General features: G+C 39.4%; 1 protein-coding gene across 1 annotated transcript in view; it reads right to left on the reverse strand.

Annotated features, from left to right (window-relative positions):
- The window catches only part of ROBO1 (roundabout guidance receptor 1), a 684115-nt gene that overhangs the window by 344640 nt on the left and 314504 nt on the right, over window positions 1–24971 (reverse strand). The window contains exon 3 of the mRNA XM_063393929.1: window positions 10644–10727. Within this exon, the coding sequence (XP_063249999.1) occupies window positions 10644–10727 (84 nt within the window). The remainder of the gene's footprint in view (window positions 1–10643; window positions 10728–24971) is intronic.

Raw genomic sequence — 24971 nt, forward strand, 5'->3', positions numbered from 1 at the left:
GAGTTGATCTTGTTCAGTCCCTCTTCTCCACCATGCCCAGGTGGCTTGGTTGATTATCTCCAAGGATGGAGATTCCACAGCCTCTCTGGGAAGCCTCTGCCAGGGCTCAGCCATGCTCACATGAAAAAGGGAAAAATCAAAACGTCATTACTGAGAATTTTATTTTTTTCTCCAAATCTTCAGTTCTTGCAAAGCCCTCCAAATACATATGTGTGTATCAAATTCTGAGTGTGATGTCTATATCTGCTCTCTTTCAAAATTTCACTTGTTTTTTTATAGAGGGTTTATTTAATTACTTGTTGAATAATACCTGGCTTTTGATCATGTTCTGGATATAATTTATTAACTCTTAATAAAGACAGAAATAGAAGTACTTATATGCATGCATCTAAATTTTGCATAAAAATCCAGTCAACTTATGGGTGATGCTGTGTGCTCAAGAACGGAAAATCATTTGAGTGCATATTGCACAACACTCTTCACAGTGTTCCCACAGATTTCTACAGTATATCTCACTGATAAGTTTCCTATTTGATCCATATGATAATGGTCTGGATGTTGTAATTAAACAGCTGGAATTTTCAAGGAAAAATAACCCTAAAGCCATTTGCAGCCTCCTGTGGTGTACTTACTGTCCATTAAAAAGGGTCTATAAACTCTCTGCAATACTTGAACACTGCACAGTAGTTTTTCCAAGTGAAACAGGCATCTTCCTTCCCACCAGACTTTTATGTTAATTTGCCTTTTGAGGTTTTGGAAGAAATCCAGAACACTAACTTTGTAACCACTTGATCAAGAAGCTGCTTTTACATTCTTTCTCCTTTATCTTGAGTTTCCTGTCAAAGCTTATAATTTCCATTGATGGAAAGACTGCAATAATATCCACTTGTCTTTAATCAAAAATAAAGTAATCTGCATATGAAATGATGAAAGGTCTCATTACACACCAGAGCACAAGCAAACTACCTTGCTGAAATGGAAGAAATTATACTTTGCTATCAAAAGTTTAAATCTACTGAAAGGTGATTTGGTCTCCCTTCGGCAGTATTCACTCGTAACAGAAAAACCAAAATTTTATATTTCGTGTTGCACTACTCCAGAAAAAAGATAGAGAAATATGTTCTTCTAAAGATTAGACAGAAATAAATAGAGAAAAAAGGTTTTTTTGGTGAGTTTTTTTGAGTGGTTAAGTTATGAATGTATGAGTGCACTGGTTACTCTATTCCAAATTTAGTCAAAATGCAACCCTTCTTTTCGTGACAGTTATTCAGAAACAAACCATGAAATTAGGGAAAGAAAATTAAAGAAAAGAGAAGGAGGGTGAAGCAACTGGATCTTATTACCTCACAAGGACCATCTGATGGGAAAAAAAGGAAGAGTCTAAGCAGAGGCAGAGAATCTAATAAAAAAGCTAGTGGTTTGGAAGAGATCATTTCAAAGTACTCACAGTTAAAAAAACCAGGGTTCTGCTTATATTTAAGAGTGAAAAATAAATTGGTATTTTCTGCAATAAGGAAAGCAGTGAGTTTTAGTAGTAGTTTTTCACTGCCTTTTAGGAAGTATTAGACAAAAGCCCTATAAATAATATGTTCTCCAGTAAATTGTACCACAGGAAAACATCTCCCTCCTTGTACAAGGGTCACTGAAAATCGATACAGTTCCTTCTAAAAAGCTCTCTACAATGTTTTAACACTAGCAGGTGATGGTTCAGCTTGTTCTGGTTTATGGATAAGCAACACAAGAATCACAAACACACACAAAGCACTGAAAATAAATGGCTGGCAGCACTTCCAGGGGGATCTGACAAAAATAACTGTGCATCTTCTGACAGATGTTAATGTATTAACTCTGGGACATGAGCTGCAGTTAAAAACTGCAAACAGGGGAGATCAGTTTTGATGAGAAATCCTAAATTGATGGACCATTTGTGTTTTTAGACTCCCATGTATTGGGTTCAGCACCGTCTCCCACATATTTCCTGCATTCAAGCAGGGATGTTATGGTCTGGATGGGTGAACCACCAGACGAGCAACAACTCGATGATACACCCCATCACAAGTTAATGTTGATGGGCTGCAGCCGACCCAGAGAAATGTAACAAAAGAGGGCCCTCCCTGTCCCTCTGACCTGCTTAAGGTCACCTGGAGGAGGGCACTGAAGGCACTTTCCTCATGCTGACAGGCAAAACCAGGCTGGGGGAGCCAGTGCACACGTCCAAGAGCAGGGCTGGCTCCTGCAGGGAGCAAGCAGGAGGAATGGTCCCACAGCAGCCTCATGACATTTAGCAAGGACAGATGAAGAGTCCTGCTGTAGAAGGGAGGGCAGGAAGAGCCCCTTGGATCCATGCAGGCTGGGGAGCAGCACTGCTGGGAGGGCACTCAGGCAAGTTCAGCCTTTACTGGCCTCCCAGTAAAGCCACTGCAAACTGGGCTGAGTTCAACAGAGGGCCAGGCAGGATGCTCAGGGCTGGAGGCTGCCTGGGGGGCTGAGGAACCAGGGCTTGCTCAGCCTGGGGAAGAGGAAACCTCAGGGTTTCAGGAAACCTCAGTACAGCCTCCCTGTCCGTGCTGACAGGGGTCACTGGGCAGATGGGCACATGCTCCTCACAGCACAGGGAGAAAGGCAACAGGCACCAGTCAAAGCAAGAGAGGTTCAGACTCAACTGGAGAAGTGTTTTTTCCCCATGAGCACAGGCAGCCAGTGGAGCAGGCTGCCCAGAGAGGCTGTGCCAGCTCTGTCCTTGGAAGTTTTCAAGACCTAACTGGGTGAAGCCCTGACCAGACTGGTCTGACCTCATACCTGACCCTGCTTGTTGAGCAAGTTGGACTTGAGACCTCCAATCATTGCTTCCAACCTGAATGAACCTGTACATCCATGATCCTATATAGCAATTATTATGATAAATAAACAACCATGTTAATATCTAAATTATAGAAAATACATTTCAACATTTTTCTTTTCCTGTACTACTCATGAAAGTACATTATTTTAGACACAATAAATTAAAGTTCTCATCTATTCAGTGCATTTCACTGCTATGCATTTAGTATAATCATCTGCATTACCAACTTCCTGCTTCTTTAAATAAAACAATTTGCCTGGCTAAAATCAAAGACTAACTTGTCTAACACCCTGATGAAGATGGGGAATGATGTCCTCTTACCTTGCTCATCCTGTGATAATTCATACTCTTTTGACCTAGTGGCAGAAATTTGCACTTCAGAACATCTTCACAAATTGCTTTGCATACTTAATTCACTGAGCTGACAGCAGTGTCTGAGGGTAATTTGCTCTGTCTTTGCTCTTGCTAGGAGGCCCTCAGCAGAAAGCCTCTCATCAGCTCCAGGGGTTCCTGTCTGTGACAGCCCAAATGGAGAAGAGAAACTATAATATGCTGTGAATGCATTTTATTTTGATTTTACTTGTCTTATAATTAATTAGGAACACATGAACTCAAGATTAAAATGCTCATCCTGGGGAATCAAATCGAGCATGCACAGCCTCTCACAGCCTATCACAAATTTAAATATTTGGAAAGGAGATTTTAAACTCCTGGCTGAGAAGGGCTTTAGAATCTGCTCCTGTATCACATCCTAAATGTCTATCCTAAATTAACTAAAACCCATTTTTCAACTGCTTCATCTTTTGTCAAGGGGTAACACAAATAACAGTTTACAATCCCCTATTATAAAAGCCCAGTTTGAAGTTTGAAGATAAGCTATTTATCAATAACTGGATTTCTCTAAGTTGAATAAGCAATGTGCTTTTTTTCTATTTGTTCTCTAAAATCACAAGGCTGGCAACAAATGCAGTCACATCTTCCTTTCATTAAGGCCTCCATCAAAATAAACTTTTTATTCCCTAACTATTTTAATAGCTCTTTCCTGCATCTTCTCAAGCTCAAATTCATCCTCCTGAGATATGATTTTTTAGAAAAATTCCTAGCACCTCAACAATATAGAGGTATTTTCTGCTGCTAAAGTCGATATTGGACAAATTTTTCACTCGGTATTTTAGCTCTCACTGTTTGAGGAACATGGGACATTGCCATGCTTTCTGTTTTAATAAAACTCTGCTTTAAAGTATAAAACCTCTGCCTTAAAGTATAATACAATACTTGGAGGAGGAGATTTTCTATTAAGTTTTTCATAAAAATTTACAGTACAAGATTTATATATGTGAGAGTACCTGTGCTCCAATATTGCTAATATGAGTTTTGGTTAAATTATTACTGCTTTCATATCAGTCTTTCCCACTCTCAGTGACATGCAATCCTGGTGTTATATTTACATCTATATTTTAATACATATTAAAAACAAATCCTCAGTATCTGTATCAGAAGGCTGCCAGCAAAGAGGAAGATAAAACTGAAAGGACTTTTCTGACAGTTTAGATTGACAGAGAGCTTTTCTGACAGACAAGAACAGGGGGGTTTTATTTTTTTTTCTTTTCTTTCTTTCTTTTATTTTTTTTAATAGGCGTAACAGTACCCATCTGTTCCTGGATTTAGAGTGCAGATGTACTCTAAGAAGTAAGTTTGTAAAATTGGAATCATGGTGCTTTGTGTTCATTCTCCCAGTGACTCAAGAGCACACTCGCTCAGTTAGCAAGTTTTAAAAAAGAGAAAGACTGGGAAAAGGGTTTTAACTGCAAGTTTTATACATATCCTGAGATGTCAAAGTCCAGCTGAAGTTTACTGTGTATTACCACTAGCAATAAGGCTTCTGCAAAAAAAATAAAGTTGCTGCTATCTGATCTGGTTGTTCATTTAGCCCTGCCAGATGTCTGTTGTTTCTGCAGTGCAAACAAGTGTTTGTTTTTCTCTACAGGTGGTTGCCACAATGAATGCAGTGCAAAATGAGACCTGCCAACAGCTCACTTGGAATTCTTGCATGGAAATAGGATTTTTGTTTTGTTCAGACATCTCTAGCTACCTGCTTCCCATCTGAAATTACAGCTCCAAATCAGAAATATCCGCACTCTGCAACCTACACCTTCATCTGTCACTTTTTGAAACCCATTAGCCAAACTGCTTTTGCCATGTGTTTTTTTCTCCAATATTCATCTTTCTAACTTACACAAGAGATGATAATTTAGAAGGAATATCAAATAGTAAATACTTATTTCCAATATTTTTATTTCTCATCCTGTTGCATATCACAGCTTTTTCTCCACTCCCCTCTTCCTCTCAGCCACAAAATCTGCATGTGCATTTACCACCTCTACTAATCTTAAAAAAGTAAAACATACTCCCATTTCTCACAGGGTATTAGATTTCCACCTCTGATGTCAAAGTAATGTTTTTTTGAACATGATTTATGAACTACCACTTTTCAAAACAAGCACCCTACAATACATAGCATAAAGTATTACAGGACTAGAGGAAGAAATGTCTCAGATGTGGCCATGAAATGAAGAGAGATTTTCCCTTCATTTCTTAAAATGCTCTTCAAGGCCAGCCTGTCCTATTTCACATGGCACAAGCTATGATCCACTAAGAACAATTCTCCTGATGACATAACAACATAGTAGTAAAGAAGAAAGGCAATGTGAGAAAAAAAGGAGCAAAAGAATACCACCACAATATTTTCATGATTAAAATCAGGGAGGAAAAATTGAAGACTAATTTCATGTTTCAGTTGGGAGTCACAGGGTTTCTTTCCATACTGGAAGAGTTCTCTGAGAAAACCAGGAATAAAAAAAAGTATTTGGAAATATCCCTTTAAAAAGTTATGACGCTACTTAATGAGGAGTGGTGATCCTTGCCTGCAAATGTTTGACTCTACAGTGTTAATTTAACAAGCCATCCTCCTGGTCTCTGAAACACAAGAGATACTCTGTGATCTGTTAAATGATCCCCAATATTTATGTCACAGTTGATTTAACAGGAAATGTGCTACTTCCTGGGATATCCTGCTTGCACACACTTCAATAGCACAGCACAATGCAATCTCAGAGATTACTCTGCAGCCACTGGTTATGTGGAAAATAACTGAGGCTCATACTTGACACCTACTGCCTTTGCACTATTTTGGGGGAGGAAAAAAGAAGTCTGTGAGCCAAGAGGAAACATTTTCTTTACTATTCAGGCTGGCATGTGATATCTGATGTGGAAATACAAGTTCCTTCAGTCTTTTCTTTAAAATCTGCTCTAACGGTAAATATTAAATGGAGAAATGTGTTTAGCAGCTTTAGTCAAGATAGTTTTATCTTATGGTCTTCAGGTCCCTACTCCCTGCTGCAGAGTTGTGGTTCTCAAAGCTTCTCCAGGACATCACTCAGCACATCAGCTGCTCCATTTAGTGACTAAATACAAGCCCTTCTTTTAGAAACCCTGATGTTTTTAAAGGCACTTCCTTCTATGATTTTTTTTCCTAGATTCTCCATCCCCTGAGTTCCTCCATTATCTTATTCATATGGTTTTCCACATTCTTCCTCTGATATACAGTGGGAATTCTGCTAGACCTTTCTCCTTGCTTCCCTTCCTCTTTTGTTTGTCCCTATTATTTTCTCCAAGATTTAAATGGGGGAAAAAAAAAAAAGAAAAGAAAAAGAGAAAGAGAAAGAGAAAGAGAAAGAGAAAGAGAAAGAGAAAGAGAAAGAGAAAGAGAAAGAGAAAGAGAAAGAGAAAGAGAAAGAGAAAGAGAAAGAGAAAGAGAAAAAGAAAAAGAAAAAGAAAAAGAAAAAGAAAAAGAAAAAGAAAAAGAAAAAGAAAAAGAAAAAGAAAAAGAAAAACACACACCAAACCACACCACACCAAACCAAACCATAATGAGTAACTTTAGGGTTTCTTTCCCGTCTAAAATAACTGTCTAAACAATAGCTTGGTCTAACATGTCCACAGCCTTAACCTGACAAAGAATTGAATTCCTACTTGCATCTTCCATTCCCTTATCTTCCTTGGGTGATGAAATTAAATTTCATTATGTACTCTCATGCCTATCACCTGGTTCTCCTTTCTGAGCTTCGATCTGAGCTGATGTGGATGTGGAATTACATGCAATCATTTTTAGGTACCTACATCACTGCCAGTCATCTGAAGTCCCCTTAAAGTCTGTAGAAAGAGAAGCAAGTGTGCTCATGCAGCATTTCAGAAAGCTACTTTGGGTGCTTTCCTTAGGGCAAATTAAATAGAACACAAAGTGTCTAACTCATACGCTTTTTTCCTACTGAATCTCACTGTGATTTGGCCTGTCCTTTATGCATATGGTTTGAACAGCTACTTAGATTTTTGCTGTTACACATCTTAACTATGCAATTATTTTCCAATATGACCTGGACTGCATAGGACTGATCTTTTGTGAAGATGCAGACAAGGTAATCTTCCAGCCTCTTTTCTTTAAACTGACAGAGTTACAGATAAAAGTTCTTAACTTTTTAAACTGCCAGTTCTTTGCTGAATCAATCCACCTGCATCTAGCATCTTTGCTGCCTGTGGGGTCACATCAGCTTTTAGAGGGGTTTTTATTCTTTTGTGGTATTATATATGCAAGAAAAAGCCTTTATTTTAAACTCCTTTGGTCTAACACCATGTCATGTGGAACAATCCTCAGTGGCTGAACTCCTTTTCTTGATTCTGTGGTTTATTCAGCCCCTATCTCTGCACATTACAAATGCTTTTTGAAAGCTATTATCTTTAACATCGATGCATATAAAGCTTCTCCAGCTGTGTCTACAGTTAATAACTATTAATAATTGTTTTGATTATAAAATCCTGATGATCTATAAAAAGTGTAACATCTACTGGATATCACTTTACCGTAATGATTAAAAAAAAAAAAAATCCAGAGTTCAGTCCTATAACATACTGAGAACCATGACAAATCAAATAGAAGTTCATAATTTCCTTGTTGTAATAATCTTAAAGTATATTAACAACTTGAAATTTATCTGAAACATTTTGGGTTATTATCTCCTCTTGCCCCCCTGAAACTGATGTGTTTAATGTTTGGCATGAACTTACTTCTCAACTCAAGAAAAAGATGTAGGAAAAGTTATAATCTTTAATCCTGAAACTTCCCCATACAAGTGAATGCTTCGCTTCTGTACCTTGCAGCTAAACTCACTGGGAAGGAGATGTGCCCTGCAGAGGTGTCAGTGCTCTCAGCATGAGCAAAAAAGCACAAGCCTATGGTATGACAGCTGTTATCAGCTTGCCTGGGTTTTGCTCACTCTGGCACCACCTGAAGATAGATACATGACTGAAAAATAAACTGCTCTTTATTTCACCCATGGGTGCAGGCATCCTGGACTTAATCCAAGGGATTTTAGGAAAGGGGCAGAGATTTTTCAGTACTAACAAGCTTCTGGAATGATTTTCCTTTTGGAGAATAGAATTGTAAAGGTAATAGAGGTAAAAAACAATCTAAGAATACTTGTGTAAAATCCATTAATTCCATATCAGGTCCATATGAATGAGCCCACAATTAGGAGGGGGGAAAAAGGCAACTTTACCTATAAGGTTGCATTCCAATGAACATTATTTTTTTAAATCTCTTACTGATTACTATAGACACCTGCTGGACTAATTTTAATCAATACCTCAGGGCTTTTCCATATAAACCAAGATATACAAACATAGTGATACTGATTACTATTACATAGTGGAGAAAAAACCTAGATCACTAAATCTTTAAATGTGAAAAGCTTGGTCTTTCCTTCACTTGGTGCTCATGCAAATAGAGGCACAAAATCTTTGATTAAACAAGATCAGTCAACTTCTAGGTGCTAATTTTTGTTCAGCTTGTGTTTGCCTCTAACTTGGTCCTGAATTTTGTGCCTATTTGGAAAACAACTATTAAAATGTGGCCTAGAGTTAGGCAGTGGAGCCTCTGGGGAGCTACTGGAGCAGGGGTTGACTTTGTCAGTGCTCTCAAATGCCCCGTGACTCCTGGGGAGGCAGGTCACACAGCTGCAATGCCCCTCAGACGCCGTTCCTGGGGTGCAGTGCCCAGCTGCTCGTGTGCACCCGGGAACAGGACAAGGATCCTCGGGGCTGGACAGATGCAGAAGGGTCTGTGCTCTGTTTGGGACATTGTCCCAAGTCCCCAGGCTCAAAATGGAGGTATTGTCTTAAACTCTGCTTTATTTGCCTTGAATCCTGGAGCAGGACTGCCTGCAGCCCTTGCACACTCTGCCTGCCATCTCCCGCCCGGCACACTCGTCATGGGAGCCCCTGCCTCAGCCTCCAGCCCCTCTCCAGTGGGAAAAATGATGGGCTCTCCCTCTTAATTCTCACCCCTGTTGCTCCTGTGCCTAAGGGGGCTTTTGGGGTGCATACAGGGCCTCTCTCCCACCTCGTGGGCAGGTGTAAACCTGTCATTGCAGGAATCGCCTGCAGAGCACCAGCCCCAGACCAGGGATGGGGGAGGAGGCTGAAGGGTTGCTCATCTCCAGGTAAAACTAAGCCAGTTTATTATTAAAAGAGTCTGGCTTGCTGTTCCAAGTAAATTAATGGCTGTTTAAACACGAGAACCTGGGATCATGATGGAAACCCCCCCATTCTTTAAGCTATATTTTGTCAATATGATGATCCCATATACATCAGAAATGTACGTGATAAACTTGGAGCATGCAATGGGAAGAATTTAGAACAAAATTAATAGGCATATTCAGAATGTAGAAAAGTCTAAATAATCCACATGCAACAGGATTCATGTGATGTTTTCCTAAAAAGCCATCTATCTTGACTGAGGAGAAATTTGTATTGCTTTACACTCTTTTAGCTTTTTAGAAAAAAAAAAAGTATTTTAAACTGAAATAAAATTATGTGTCAAGGTTTTAAACCACATTCAGAGACGGTTGTGAGGGGCAGGTGATGAAAGCTGCAATCACTGTAAGTGGCATATAACAGGACCTGAAGTTTTACAAATAGACAAGAAATTGCTCTCTCTCTCTCTCTTCTGTACCTGCTTATCCTCTTCTTTTACCCTTCAAGACTGTCTTAGGAATATCTGAGTCACCCTGGACCACCAGTAGTTCATGAAAACCCGTGACTGCAGCTGAGACTGGGCTGTGGTCACTGACTCCTGGAGCTGGGTAGCATTTCAGGCTGCAGAGGAGTTACAGGATCGGGTTCCTCAGAGATCACTGCTGTATGGTGTTGCTTATGCTGTGGCTTTTCTTATTTGGCCTAGAGACACATTTCTGTAGTTTATGCAAAGCAGAAGTCAATGAAACACACTCCTCTCCAATCACAGTTTAGTCTCATTTGGGTTTTCTTCCCTGCTGCAACATATTCTACTTTTGTTTACCAGAGAAACAAAGCGAAAAAATTCCCCGAATAAACATATGGAAAAATCCCCTCGGTCTTTGGAAAAATTTCTTTGAGATGATATATTTCCTCGTGCACTAATATATACAGTTCAAAGAAAAACAATGGGTGCATTGTCTCAACAGGGCAAATTTAAACATTTCAATCATTGACATGTACCGACACACACACAAGGACAGTCATCGTGGTTAGGTAAAAGCCACAACAATATTTCCTGACCGCACTAACAACGTTGAACTTCTAAAGGTGATGGTGAGAGAGAGCCCGCGATCAAAGGTGGTTAAAGGAGCGTACACAGGTGGCAATGGCAGATGCAGTGGAAAGTGTCAGAAGGAGGCAGTCAGGAATATTTTGGAAAGGTGCACTCTACCTGTGTAGCCCAGCGAATTGTCGCCGTTATCAGAGGTGGGGAGTGGAGTCCCGCTGTCGTTCCCCCTCTCTAGGTCTTCGGAGTCTGTCGGAAACAACACCAGAGCTGCTGATGGGGTCACAGGAGTAACAGTAGTTGCCATTTTGATCACAACACGTCCAGACACAATCAAATCCACACACGACAGCAAGAGCCACAGTGCCAGCGCCCGACACGCCTCGTCCTTGCCCTGCCTGCGTGGCGGAGCCCGCAGGGGCACGGCCGGGAGCATTGTGCAGGGTCCCCAAAAAGCTGCCCACTGTCCCCTCTGCCCGCTCCCAGCGTGGCTCTGCAGCCAGCCAGGCACGGTGGCCACCCTGCTAACCAGCCAGCGCAGGCTGCGGGGAGCATATGGGGACGGGAAGGCAGGGGAGCTGAATGCTAGCATTGCTAATTTTCCACCTTATTGTTAATCAAAGCTATTGACTGTGATCACTCCCCATCATCGCTTCATCTCCTGGCAATTACAGACCCAGGGGACTTCACCTCTTTGTGGGAGGAGGCGGGGGGCGACTGGGGCTTGGCCAGCACGGAGGGGGCTGCTCTACCTCTGCTGGAGATGGGGCAGGGGAGAGGGTAGAGCCCTCCTGGAAAGGGCAACAGTTTAGCGTCACACGGAGTGAGATAATTTTTCCACTAAAAGACCCTTGCAAGGAACCGCTCCATTTTAATGTCACATTGGAAAAGGAAAAAAAGGGAAGGCAGCTGGTCAGCTAAACACATAAATGAATGCATGTTCTAAGACCCCAAGATAAACTGCTGATCGAAACACCGCAAAGCACCATGAATATAACTCGTCATGACAAACTACATAATTCAAAATAAAAATAAAATAAAATCCCAGTTGCTCTGAAAACAAAACAGCACAACCCAAAGGAATTTGTTGACAATATCCCTGCACCTTTTTACTATCAATGTAAAACTGTTTATTAAACTTAAATCTTATTTCAGTTTATTCTTGATAGTCCAACAGATAACACCTAAATAATACCTAAAAAGAAACGTTAGAATTTTGTTCGGAAGAAAACTTCAAGAAGAAAATGTCTTTGCAAAATTAACACTGCCACAACAATAGGCTGCTTTTTTTTCTTTTTTTCTCCATTGACAGGTGTCAGATAATTTATTAATTATTGCAAAGACATGTTTTGCTCTCTCAGACATATTCTGGACTTACTATGACTGAAAATGACTGAAAATAACTGTTCATTTTCAACAAAAACTGCACTGATAAAAATTGCTCTGAACTTTCACAAAACACCTAAAGCAACTGAATATGAAACAAAACTAGAAAAACAAACATAAGTGGTTTTTTTTTTCTGGATGATTAATTTTACTAGCTCAGTCACTCTCATTTTTAAAATGCAATGCCAAACATTCATTTGTCCATTTGTTTTCTAAACAATCTTAGAAACAATATCTTTAAAAATCAAAGTCTTTTTAATGAGTTACGAAGGAAAAAATATGAAGAAAATCAAAATCCTCAAGATCAACCCACTCAAGGGGACTTATTGGAAAAAATTATTCCTTTAGAAAAGTCAATTAAAGGATTGATAGCATGCCTTTCATAATACTGTCGTGCAAATTAAGAAAATAAAAGGCCAAACAACAAAAAGCAGCCAAACACCAAGATGATGTTTCATCTTGGCAGATGAAAGAAGTGAAATATGTTAGTTTATTGGCCCATTCATCTTTGCTGGCTCACTAATGGCCAATGTCACGTACATCTTTAAAACCTGCTCTGAAAATGGCTGTAGATTGACTGGATCAACACTCTGTTTCTCCAGATTGCTCCCTCATTTGCATTCAGGGGTTGATTGGGTCAAAGTTTTAAATTACTGCAGTAAAGAACAGAAGGACGGCACTTTTTATTAATTTAAGTGGCAGAGGCTGTGCCTAACTTTTTTAGTGCAAAGGTTTATAATCGACTGCAGGGAGCCCAGACCAAATTTAACCAATGAACCTTCCGATCATCATTCTGAGAGACTGATTGCGTTCTAGGAGATTTAACCACACACTGCTCAAAATGATTGAGGAGGAAGAAGATGCACTGAAAGCTACTGGAAGCGTTCTGTGTGTCACTGTAATGTTTGGTGTCATGTGCAAAGCACAATTGCACAAGGAATAGGAATGTTTTGCCCAAGATAGCCCCTCAGATATGGTATTCCAAGCAGTGGAATTCCAACAGGATCAGCCTCCAATTCAGAAATGCTGGGAACTCAATAAAGCCAACAGGCTAGGAGAGCAGCAGCTTAAAAAACCAGGCTACAATTACTTGCAGGTATTTAGGCTTGCAAATCTCAGCTCCAATCACTCAGTAAAAGTAAATGAGGGAGGGAATGAGTGTCTTTTTGAAACTACTGATAATTACATGGTATCTGTTAGTGACAATGCACTTGTTATTTACAATCTAAAATTATACAGATGTTGTTCACTCATTCTTTGAGAAATACTACTTTTCCACCTGATATTGAAAATTATATTCAGCTAGTGTTAACTTGTGGTCTCTGGCTGGAAATGACTCACTAATGATGAATTCTACCCATTTAATGGAACAATAAGTGCTACATTTTGGGCTGCTGCCCTCTGTGCTGGGCTGAATTTAGTTTCAGCTCTGTCAGAAGTTCCAGCTTTTCTTGGGAGTCTCAGTAAAAACTTAACAGAGGTAAGTAGTGTTGACTTAAATAACACATTTCACTGTAGGACTGCTGTGAGGGCACTCTGTTGAATGGCTGGTAAAAGTCCTGAATGTTTAAGCATGATGTATTTCTTATGACTGCCATGCTGTAGGATCAGGCAATTTTCAACTTGGCTCTCTTAAACATAATAAACAATTTTACATCATTACTCTTTTTTGAACTTGTTACCATGCCAGAAAATGTGAAGCAAATGAACTATAAACCCAGGAACAATTCAGCTGATATATGAAGAATTTACAGTTCAATTTGAGTCAAAGCAGAGACTGAACCTGGTCCTCATTCCTCAAAGAAATGTCATAATCAGTCCTTAAGAGGTTTCACAGAAGGGACAGAGAGAGATGTCCCTTAAAAAAACCTCTCCAATATGGTTGAACATCTTGGCTGAATTTCTGTATCAGACAAGAAATATTTAAACCAATGTTTCCATTCTTTCTTAGCTGTCCACAAAATGACTCCGTTTTCACTAAAATAAAACTTAAGCTTTAAGAAGATGCCTAGGCAGTAATTGGTTGATTCATTATGTAAAAAAAAACCCCAAAAACAAAAACAAAACCCAGAATAACAACCCAAACAACAAAAACAACCAAATAAGTCCAAAAAACCAACACAGTACACCCCTACCCTCCCCCCAAAAATTCAACAGAAAAAAAAAGAAGGAACAAGGGACCCCTTAGCAATTGCTATTACACTTTTCTTTCACAGGAGCACTTAGGGCACTCTTCATTTGAGAGGGAGAACACCCTCATCATGATGAAAAAATCTCATTCTCTTTTTCCATGGAAATTTCCAGAGCAACCATTAGTTAAGTTGGGCAAGATTAAAAAACAAACAAGCAAACAAACAAACAAAAAACCCAGAAAAGAAGCAGCAAACATCTACTTGGACTTGAGAGGAGAGTGTTAAGTTTACCAGCACTGGGTGCTCCAGCTTTTTGGTGAAATGTTTTCAGGCTTAGTCAGCCCAAGCACACATGATCCCTTCAAAGCATAAAGAGGATTTTTGCATAATCATACAGGTTCAGAACAATTTTGGGTGCCAATGTCAATTGGAGAGCACAGAAGATTTACACGAGCGTGAGGAGCTTTTCCCAGTGAAATTTCTACTGAAATCTCTAAGTTATTCCATTTTATTGGATGGCCACAACATTCATGCTTTGATTTACATATTTTTAGCTCCTCAAAATTTTTAGAAACTACAAGTAGTAAATATTTACTGTTGTTATTCATTCTTTTGGCTCCAAGAACACTTCAAACCAGACAGACACACTTATTTTCATTTATATTCAAGTGCATTTTACAACCCTAACTTCAAAGATTATATTAAACATGTTTTTAACCATGGCTCTGCTCTTCATAGAAAAGTCACCAGTGACTTTTTTCCCCACTGGTAAGAGAAAGTGATGCCATCAGTTATTGCTTCTTTTGAACCAGGAGATATATCTGGATGACACATTTTATTGATGATGCATCCTTAAAAATCCCCAGATGATTCAGTATTGATGTCCTGGCCCAGCCTCTTGGTGGACATAAAGAAAAATTGAAAATACTTAAACAGGCACAAGTTCCTACTTCTGTATGTGTCTGACTTCCTACATTGGTCTTTGTTTATCTGAAATTAAAGTCACCTACTGAAAAACACCTGACTACAAAAAATAGTAACTATTACCATATTTAATTCCAAAATGTATAACTTCATTATTTCTTGTTATGTTTCTATAAATTTCATTATCATCAGCAGCTTGGGGGTACAAAACTGGAAGGAAACAGCATGAACAGCATTTTGCAAATGAGCATTAATAAAAGATTAGGGTGAAGCAAATGAGTATAAACTACTATCAATATTAGAATTGTGTTCTACAAATTGGATCAATTCCCATCGATTCCCTTCTAGTGATCTGAGTGAATTCAGGAAGAGATGTCAGAAAAAAAAGCCCAACTGGGACTGAATCAAACCTCAGCCTAAGATGAGGAACTAAATTAATAAATTAGTAGCCAAGTTTTTTTCCATTATTTTGATTTATTCTACGTTTTCTTTGGAGTCACAGTAGAAATACACTATAATATGTCTCAAAGATACTTAATTCATTCCTATTTCTTCACTTGGTTGTAAACAGTAACAAAAGAGTTAAGGCTCTCAGAGTATCAGTAAGGATAGTACCTAAAGAAGAACTATTGATAAAAATCAAATCATTAAATCTGCGAGAAGTAAATTTAGTACAGAGAAAGTACCATCTAATATTGTATGTTTATTTAGAAAACTACAGGCAAGCTTTCAAGGATGTAGACCTATTCTTCAGATCTGGAACAACAAGGAAAAACTTCAGGCTATGTGCAGAATTGGGAACAATTGGGCCAAATTTAGGCTATCACAGCTTGGTGAACACTCAGAGGTCTGTGTCAGAAACCTGCTAATCTGATGAATAACCTCACCAATATTTCATAATAGCTCAAAGGAAGTACTCTGTTTCATAAGATTTAATACAGCATCTTTCCAGGGACTTGCACATTCAGCCAGCTAACTTGTTTAAGTTGGATAATTTAGGGAGTTATGACCACTTTCATCAGCTAAGAGTCTCCACAAGTAATAAGTAGCTCTTCATTAAAAATTTACACTGCTCAGCTGCCTCATTTCAGAAGTTAAGAAAGATTCAAGCTAAGGGGAAAAGACAAGATTTTGCTCTCCCGTAATGTCCTTAATGTGAGGATTTGGCTCAGTTGAATTCTAAATAAATCCATAAGGATTTTTTTTTCACAACAGCTTGTGCAAGTGTGTTCTAACAATTCAATAAGTAGACTAAAAATAAAACGTACACTTATACAGAGGTACAGAAATGTTATTCATGACACTCAAAATAGATTATTTTGATGAGAGAATAACACTTTGCAGTGTAAAAGAAATCACTTAGAAATGGATTTTTCTAAAATAACGAAGAATAATGCATTTTTTTATAGTTGGAGTATCTATTTTTTGTTTTGCTTGTCTTGAAAGAACAGTGCACGACAAATCCTGGAAAAACCTCAGTTAGGATACTATCTAAAAACCTCTCCTTCCTTCTATTTTCACAACTCATTCAATAACAGCCTTTAACTAAGAAAAAAAAAAAAAAGTAAATGAGTGAGGACTTTAGTATGCATAATTGTGAAACAACCTTGTTGCATCTTTTCAATTAATTAATTTATTTATGCAGTAGGTAATAAACAAAGGCATTGAACAACTTCAACACAGATCCAGCAAATATATTTTACTGAGTAGCAGAACCATAAGCTGAAGTCTTATGGGGGGTCAGTCACTGTATGAATCCAACCACACAGAAACATTTCTGACTCTGCCAAATACCAAAACTTGGTGTTTGGCAGAGAGCACAACAAACTTGCACTACAAGGATTTGATGGTGCCAAACCTTCCTGCCCTTGCTCCTTGACTTTTTCTGGCTTTTCCTCACACTTCTTGGGCTGTCCTCTGTAGCACTCTCCTGTTTGGCTCCTGTTCCCTTCCCTGCCAAACCCGAAGGCAGCAGCCACCAAGGCTCATTAAATGGTGCTGCAAGTGAATTAACAGGTGGTGGCCCCAGCTGCTTCTGCTGCTGGGGTAGATAAGAGACCCATCAGTAGCCTGTGCAAGGCACTGTGATTAATTAGGACAAGAAGCCATTTTCTAGTGGGGAGGAGAACCAGATTTATAATAGAATTTTCTACTTCAAGGTAACAGGCAGTGTTTCTTCAGAAAATGCAGGAATAAATGACTTTTTTGAAGTGCTCACCAGTCATCTTGACTATGTTCAACATGGGATATGCATAAGACCTATCTGACACAGATTTCTTCATACAATTATTTTCTCCATGCAAATATTTTGTCTTTACTGCAAACTATGAGTTTTAACTTGCTTCAGGAAATGTTCTTTCCCTTAGAAGGCCTCTTACGTTGTTTTCTCCCAGGTAAACTTACATGTTTGTCGAGAAAGCTCTGATTGCTGTGGGAACTACTATCAAGACATTTAAATAATAGCAACTAATACCATGTACAGCTGAAGAACTGGTTGTGCAAGCTTCCCATGCAATCCTCCAATTCTACTGGACTTCTTGCAGTAATCCCCTAACTATTGAATTAACCTCTCTGAGAGTACACCCTGTCCTCCAGGCATTAACCCCTGGAGCTGCTCTTCCATGCCTTCAGCCCTGCAAGGAGGTTTTGAGGCTGAATTTTGCAGCTTCTTTGCAAGAAGCTGCCCCTGAAATAGCAGCAGAGAACTGAGTTTCCTTGCTTTTTGCTGTAGAGCTGGAACACAGCAAGAATCCCACCATGCTTAATTACCCCTTTTATTTTTCAGCTGAGTGGTGAACTTTGGGAAGGTGATGAATTTCCCTCATTAATGACAATTACAGACAAACAAGGAAAATGCAGGAACTAATTCAGCATACCAGCAGCCTTGCAGTGACACGATTTGAAATTAAAACTACCATAAAAATGAATATTGAAGGGGATGTACACAATCCAAGAGCTGAGAAAGTCCTTTCTCATTGCCTTGCTTTTCTGAATATGCAAAGTCATCTTCCGAGCTGTCAAAAGCTGTATCTGCAGCACAGCTGTGTCATTTGCATTTTACCAGTCTATCTGCAGAGCTCAGCAGGGAGAATAATATTAAATCAATGTACGTCAGTGCTTGCTTAAAGAAAGAACAGACAAACTTGCACTAATACACTGTCCAGCAAGGCAAGACACGGGAACATTAACTCAGCCTATTAAGACAGATATTTAAGCAAGAAAATCTCCCTCATATCACAAGAAGCACAGGTTATTTGCCTGCAGAGGACACTCCTAGTTCTTCTGGTTTGGTTTGACTCCCCCTCCCTTTAAAAGGGATACATTTTGAACCATTTTACTGTTTCCATCACATTTTTTACCTTCCAATAGTGACTTCAGCCACATTGTGGTTACTGACACCTTTAGCATATGGATTTCTTAGAGGATATATGTCTGGTTGTTGCTCATCTGTGCTTCTCCTTACTTTTTTGTCTCCCACATCCCAGCTCTTTGGTTATGACAAAAAAGCCAGCAGACAGGATAGGCTGTAAAGGTCCCTGTCCTTCCATACTTAAAGCCAACCACATTCTATTTACCTTGCCTTCTCTACTAAGCAAAAGTATGCTATAGCCTATGGAGGGATTCAAGGATTAAAAAATGAAGGTTTAACCCTGTTGTAGCTGACAATTAAAATCTCTGTGGCTTGCCAGGAAGGCATTTGGTAGGTAATGTACAGGGATGATTTTGAAGTGAAGTGAAAAGGTGACTTGCAAGCTAAACAGACATTTAAACTGACTTGCAAAAAGGCATGGAGTTGAAAAATGTGCACTGTCAATCAGTGCTTCTCTACAAGGACAAATTTACAGCAAGCTACAAGCATCATCAAACCATACATACATATCCATACAACGTGGTAGTCAGTCAAGCTGTCCAGAATTCCCTTTCCTATTCACCTTCCAAATGCATTAAACAAAACTCACTTGCAACAATACCTTTTTTTTCCATTCAATCCCAAGATTAAAAAAAAAATTGTCTTTTTTTATTGATGCTAAATAGAGGTAAGGACTTCAGGGAAGTTTTTTCCTTTTATTATTTGGTCACAGGCATTCTTTCTGTAAAGCTCTTCTGAAGAACTGCTGCTTTTTGCAGCGTAATGAAATGCATTTCACAAAGAAGGTTTTTGAGTTTGTGCCTTGGAGAGAAGCTGTACAACAGGTGTTCCTGCTTGCTTTGTTTACCTGAGCTGACTACTCACCGCTCAGAATCATATCCTTAAGAAAACAAATGATGGAGCATGGAAGCATTTGCCTGGAAAATTTGATATTAGGCTTGAAGCCCTTTCTTGTTAAAGCAGCAAAATGCTCCCATTGACTGGGTTCTGTTAGCACAGCTGTGAATACTTCAGGGAAGTGGCAGAAAGAGCCACAAATAAAGAATTAGCAATTACTATCTAGCTCATAATGACACATACAGATATGTCCCAATCAACTTAATAATTCTCAGCCTGAACCGGGAAAGATAAAATAGTGGTAAGTTAATGCAATAGCTCCTAATGGTTCTTTAGCATCTTCCAGCTGGGAATCTCATTTCTCAGTGTGATTAATGTCAGCCTCAAAAGAAAGCACAAGGTCAAAAATTACTCCAGGTTTATGAACTTAAACTCCAGACAAAATAGAACAATGATGAAATGAAATAGCTGAGGAGGAGAACAATCAATAACTCTTCTATCTTGTCAGAATTCAACTCTGCAAAATTAATACCAGATAAGAAACCATACAACACAGCAAGGGGTACTTGGGTTTACAAGGATCTACAGCTTTCTCTAAATATTGTTAATTTGTAATACTGTGTACATTGAGCATAGGAATTACTAGCTGGAGGCAGTAATTTTGAAACAAAAAGGGACCTTCAATAGATCCACAGGAATCCCAGAATTAGGGCTGTAACTGGAAACAGAAAGCCCAAAACAATCAAGTATGAACACTGAAGGATAAGTTTTAAACGACACCAATATTATGAGAACAATGCCAGTGTAAATAACAAAAACAGTCACATCAAAATTTTGATGGATAAGACTGTCAAGATGGTAAAGATTAATCAAATTGCACATCTATGTACTAAAATCAACCAGACCTTTGAGATAAACAGAAAAGCATAACCTTATTAGAAGCTTCTGTCTGTGCATTGGTAGACACCAAACAACAACTAAATAACAAATGGAAGGAAACATTTTTATTTTGTGTTTTGTGTCTTGTATCAGCTATGCCCCCCTTAAAAAGCAAAACCAAAACCCTCATAGTGCTAGAAACCAGGAAATTAGGCTTCTCATAATAAGGGACTCATTTATCACTAGTAATGAACTGAAAATTGAAGCACAGATGAGTAAGAATTCATTGTGTCAGATGTACATGTAGAAAGCTTCCCAAGTATATCACTGCTGACTAGGTCACAACTTTAATATCACTGACCGAGAGTACAACACTGCAAGAGTGACAGCTTGAAAAGAGAAAAATTTCTTTATCAAGCCCTGCTTGTTTGTCCTACCTTCATTTAATGTGTTGGTGCAGCTGCTTTGGGCAGGAAATAAAAAATACTTCTGAAGCAACATTATACATCTCATGTGTTTCTAGCGTGATTGGTTCCATATTGTTGGGGCCCTCAAGCGCCTCTAGCAGAGATCCTCAGCAAATTCAAACATGTCAAAGTGGATAAAATCAGAAATAGATGCTCCATCCCTACGGGCCAGGATGACTGCTACCCAGCACTGAAATTCCAGCAGGGAAGATGATGCCCTGGCTTCCATCTGAGCGCTGCATGCTGCCACGGGGTGCCAAAATGAGCCAGGACCTGAGCCCTGAGGGGGCTGTCAGCAGCCCCTGCCAAGCTCCTGCGTGCCCTGGTGCCCCTGGGGCTCTTCTCTGGTGCTCCTGGGGTTCCTCTCTGGGGTCCCTGGGGCTCCTCTCTGGGGTCCCCCTGGGGCTCCTCTCTGGTGCCCCTGGGGCTCCTCTCTGGTGCCCCTGGGGTTCCTCTCTGGTGCTCCTCTCTGGTGCCCCTAGGGCTCCTCTCTGGGGTCCCTTGGGCTCCTCTCTGGGGTCCCTGGGGCTCCTCTCTGGGGTCCCTGGAGTTCCTCTCTGGGGTCCCGGGGGCTCTTCTCTGGTGCCCCTGGGGCTCCTCTCTGGTGCCTCTGGGGCTCCTCTCTGGTGCCTCTGGGGCTCCTCTCTGGTGCCCCTGGGGTTCCTCTCTGGTGTCCCTGGGGCTCCTCTCTGGTGCCTCTGGGGCTCCTCTCTGGTGCCCCTGGGGTTCCTCTCTGGTGCCCCTGGGGCTCCTCTCTGGGGTCCCTGGGGCTCAGATCTGGTGCCCCTGAGGTTCCTCTCTGGTTCTCCTGGGCTTCCTCTCTGGTGTCCCCCTGGGGTTCCTCTCTGGTGCTCCTGGGGTTTCTCTCTGGTGCTGGCTGACACCTCAGCCCAGGAGTGCCCCAGCTGTGACACCCCTGCCAGTGGGGACAGCAGCCCCCAACCCTTGCTGGGTGCCACAGCTTAGAGCACTGCAGGTGTGACACGAGACCAAGAAAATGCCCTTCAGCAACATTTCTGCTGTCTGGTCAATGGAGAAGCTTAGAGGCTGGTCAGGTCTCCAGTGGAAAACTTTAGCTCACTACAAAGAGCTTTTAAAGGTGAATGGATGGAGCAGAGTTTAGGTATCTCACATAAGAGAATTTCAGAGCATCTAGGAAAATAATAAGCACAGAGCCATTGATCCAGACCCATACAAGTAACATATCAAACACGAACAAGTTGTGAGGTGGCTCAGATTTCAGTCATGCAGCATTACTACTCCAGAACTTAAACAACTGCATGCCGTGTCCAAGGGTCTGCTGGTTTCAAACTTCACCATATTATGGTACTAAAGATATTTGGGCATATCCAAGATTATTACAACTACTCTACTAAATTTCTACCATAAAACAGAACAATATGAAAAGGAATTTGATATTTTTACTGGCTTCAAGTTTATTTGTTTTGGTGGGAATATAGGTATGAAAATTATGGAAAAAAGGGAGACAGGAGAACAATACAAACTCACAAGAACCTTAGGAAAAGGAAAACATATTTAGTGTATTGAAGGCAATTAATCATATTTCCTTTTAGGAGGCCAGACTACAGAAGATTCCTGGAAATTGTAATTTCAGAAGGCGCTGGATATGAAATAAAGAGAGTAACACATTGGATCGAATAACACATGCAGCTAGAGACTGATCTGACATTGAACACGAGTTAGAAAATAAATCAACAAAGAGTGCTATTATTTTATATTTCATATAGGAAAAAGTCTCAGAAAATACCAACAAAATTTAAACTTTAAACAAAAAGAAACTACAGAGTTTGCCCCATCATTGATTTTATTCTAACTGTACAGTTTATTCAACTCTACCAAAACTTGTGCTGCTGGTCTGCAACTGTGGAGTGACCAAGGAGATGGGATATAATCTTGAAAGCTTAACACTGGAGATGAACCGAGTGCACGTAAATGCTCAAAACTGAACAAAACTAAAGCATTAAACAACTTGTGTGAAAGACTTCATACCTGAAGACTATTTCAAATGCCATTCAGGAAAAGCTTCTAAAACTGTTACACATTACAGAACTTTTACTTTAGCTACAAAACATTGAGTAATAAAAATAGAAACATTTTTTATTAGAAATAATATAATTAAACTCAATCTAAGGTGTTTTCTTTATGGTTTTTACTTTTCTAAACGGCTATGATTTTGAAAATGCATTTAGTCTTTTAAAATTGACACATATAAAGAAATTTGTGTTCAATGATGAAGGGAAATCTGGGCAAAAAAATTGCAATAAGTAAATAAAATTTCCCCTAAGCATTGACTGAAATGTTAACTAGTTTTACACTGATTAGCACTCATGCCTAAGAAGGCTCCCCAGGTGAGCTCCTATTTAAGCTTTTCTCAGCTTGAAATTTGAACATAATTATGTTTGACTAGATTCAGGCTGAGTGTCTCAGGGTCCTGCCCCCCCCAGTCATCCCAATCAAAGTCCTAGACAAAACCCTTCCCACTTCCCTTGAAGCCTCCCACCACAGGTATCTTTCTTAAGACAACCAAAAGAGAGAAGTTGGTGTATAGCAAAATCTTATCTAACATGCAGACAAAATGCAACTGCACCTCACATCCACTGGCTCAGATATAACTTTGAGATTCCTTCCATCTTTATTTAATATGTTAATTAAGATTAGCAAGTGAATTCAGAAAAGACTAGAGCAGGAGAACCAACAGATGCTGACTCTGTGATAGGAGGATCCCTATTCTGTAAAAAGTAACAAACTTCCAAGCCCTTCTTCATCCCATTCAGTTTATTTTATCCATATATACATAATAATCTGAATTTTTGACATTAATAGAAATTTCGTATTTCATATTTCTTAAATATGTATGGTTACCTAATTCTACTATTTGGAGTCTTACAATTCAAGATAAAGGTCATTCATAAGTAGAAAAAAATGCATTTGATGAAAAGTGCTACAAGTATAAGAAGTTTTTTTGATGATGTACTATCAAGGAAAATTTAGTTGAATTTAAACTGGTCCCTCATTTATCATATCCTCTGGGCAAGTCAGTTAATAGCTGTATTGATTCTCTTTTGTGTTCATTCTTATATACATCATCCAACCAAGGTGAAAGCAACCATGAGATATTAATTCCAGAAAAAAAAATTAAATGATAAATGTTTGAAATTGCAGTTTAGGAATGATTATTATCCAATGGATTTGCAGTTCTTAACCTGTAGGATGTATAGATACAATCACAGCAGGGAATATCACATTAATACATACTAGGTGATCCCTGGAAGTACTGTACTGCTAGGAACTGAAAGAGATTTGGGCAGAATTGTATCAGCTGAGGATCTGATCCATGCTGAGCATCACTTTCACATAAAACTCAGGGGTACTGGACTGCCTGGGAACCTTTCCTCAGTCAAAGTGCAAAATGAAATAAGTATCTGAGACCATGGTTTGCTTGGCTTGCCAGTATCTGAAGATTAGAAAAAGGAAATATATTCCATGTCTATGCACATCTGATTTCACAGGTGACTTAAAAGGGGTTTGGTTTTTTGCTCCTGCTGAAAAGTGGAGCAGAGCACACAACCCCCACGCTAATTTTGTCTGTTTTGAAGATGCATGATCAATGAAAGAAAGGAAAATTATCTTCTTTAAAGGGATGAAAGGATGCACATTGTGCAAATAACTACATTTTTTTTCCCAGAAAATAAAGGTATGGAGCAGACCGAACTAGTACACAGCCAAAACACAGCTCAAAAAATTGAATACTAGCCATTAATATCAACACAATGTATCTTTGAAAAACTTTAGGAGGCAGTGTAATTTTTTTCTTTGGTCTCCTCCTTACAAAATGTAACTATTCTTGTGCAACTGGTTTTCATTTTTCAGCTTAACAATTCAACTAATGATCAATCCCTCATTCCTAGACTAATTCAATCATTTATTCTTTTATTCAATGTATACTTAGAAAGCTGAATCTTTTCAAAGATCTTTTTTGATATTTTCTTCATTTAAAAAACTTCCTTCTCAACAGCAAACATTTTCTCCAGTCAAGACTGAAGACTCCTGGCATTTTTTTTCCCAATGCTTCAGGTTGTTCAGTGTCACAAGTTTTGTTAGCAATAAATATGACAAAGTTTAGGATGCATTGTGTAAAGAGTGTATTCACAGACTTCCCTCAGCTGCTTCAAGGTCAAGGGGAGCTGCAAGATGGGAGGTGAAGTTTGTCTTACAATCTTATTTAATCTCTTTGGAGAAAAGAGAAAGGGATCAGAGAGCGCACACATTTGGTCCAGCCTGTGGCTCCTTTTAAGAAAACAATTGCTTTCTTTTGTATCTTTTTTTTAACTGGAAAAAGTGAAAACAGATATCTGAGGAAAGAAGAGCCAGACCTCCCGTAGCAAGGACACTTGGCAAAATCCGGCTGGTGTCTCGTACAGTGCTCAGCCAAAAAAAAGCCTGGGCTTGTGAAGAGCCCCCGAGTGCTTCAGCTGAG

The sequence above is a fragment of the Prinia subflava genome, chromosome 3 (assembly GCF_021018805.1).
Source record: "Prinia subflava isolate CZ2003 ecotype Zambia chromosome 3, Cam_Psub_1.2, whole genome shotgun sequence".
Lineage (NCBI taxonomy): Eukaryota > Metazoa > Chordata > Aves > Passeriformes > Cisticolidae > Prinia > Prinia subflava.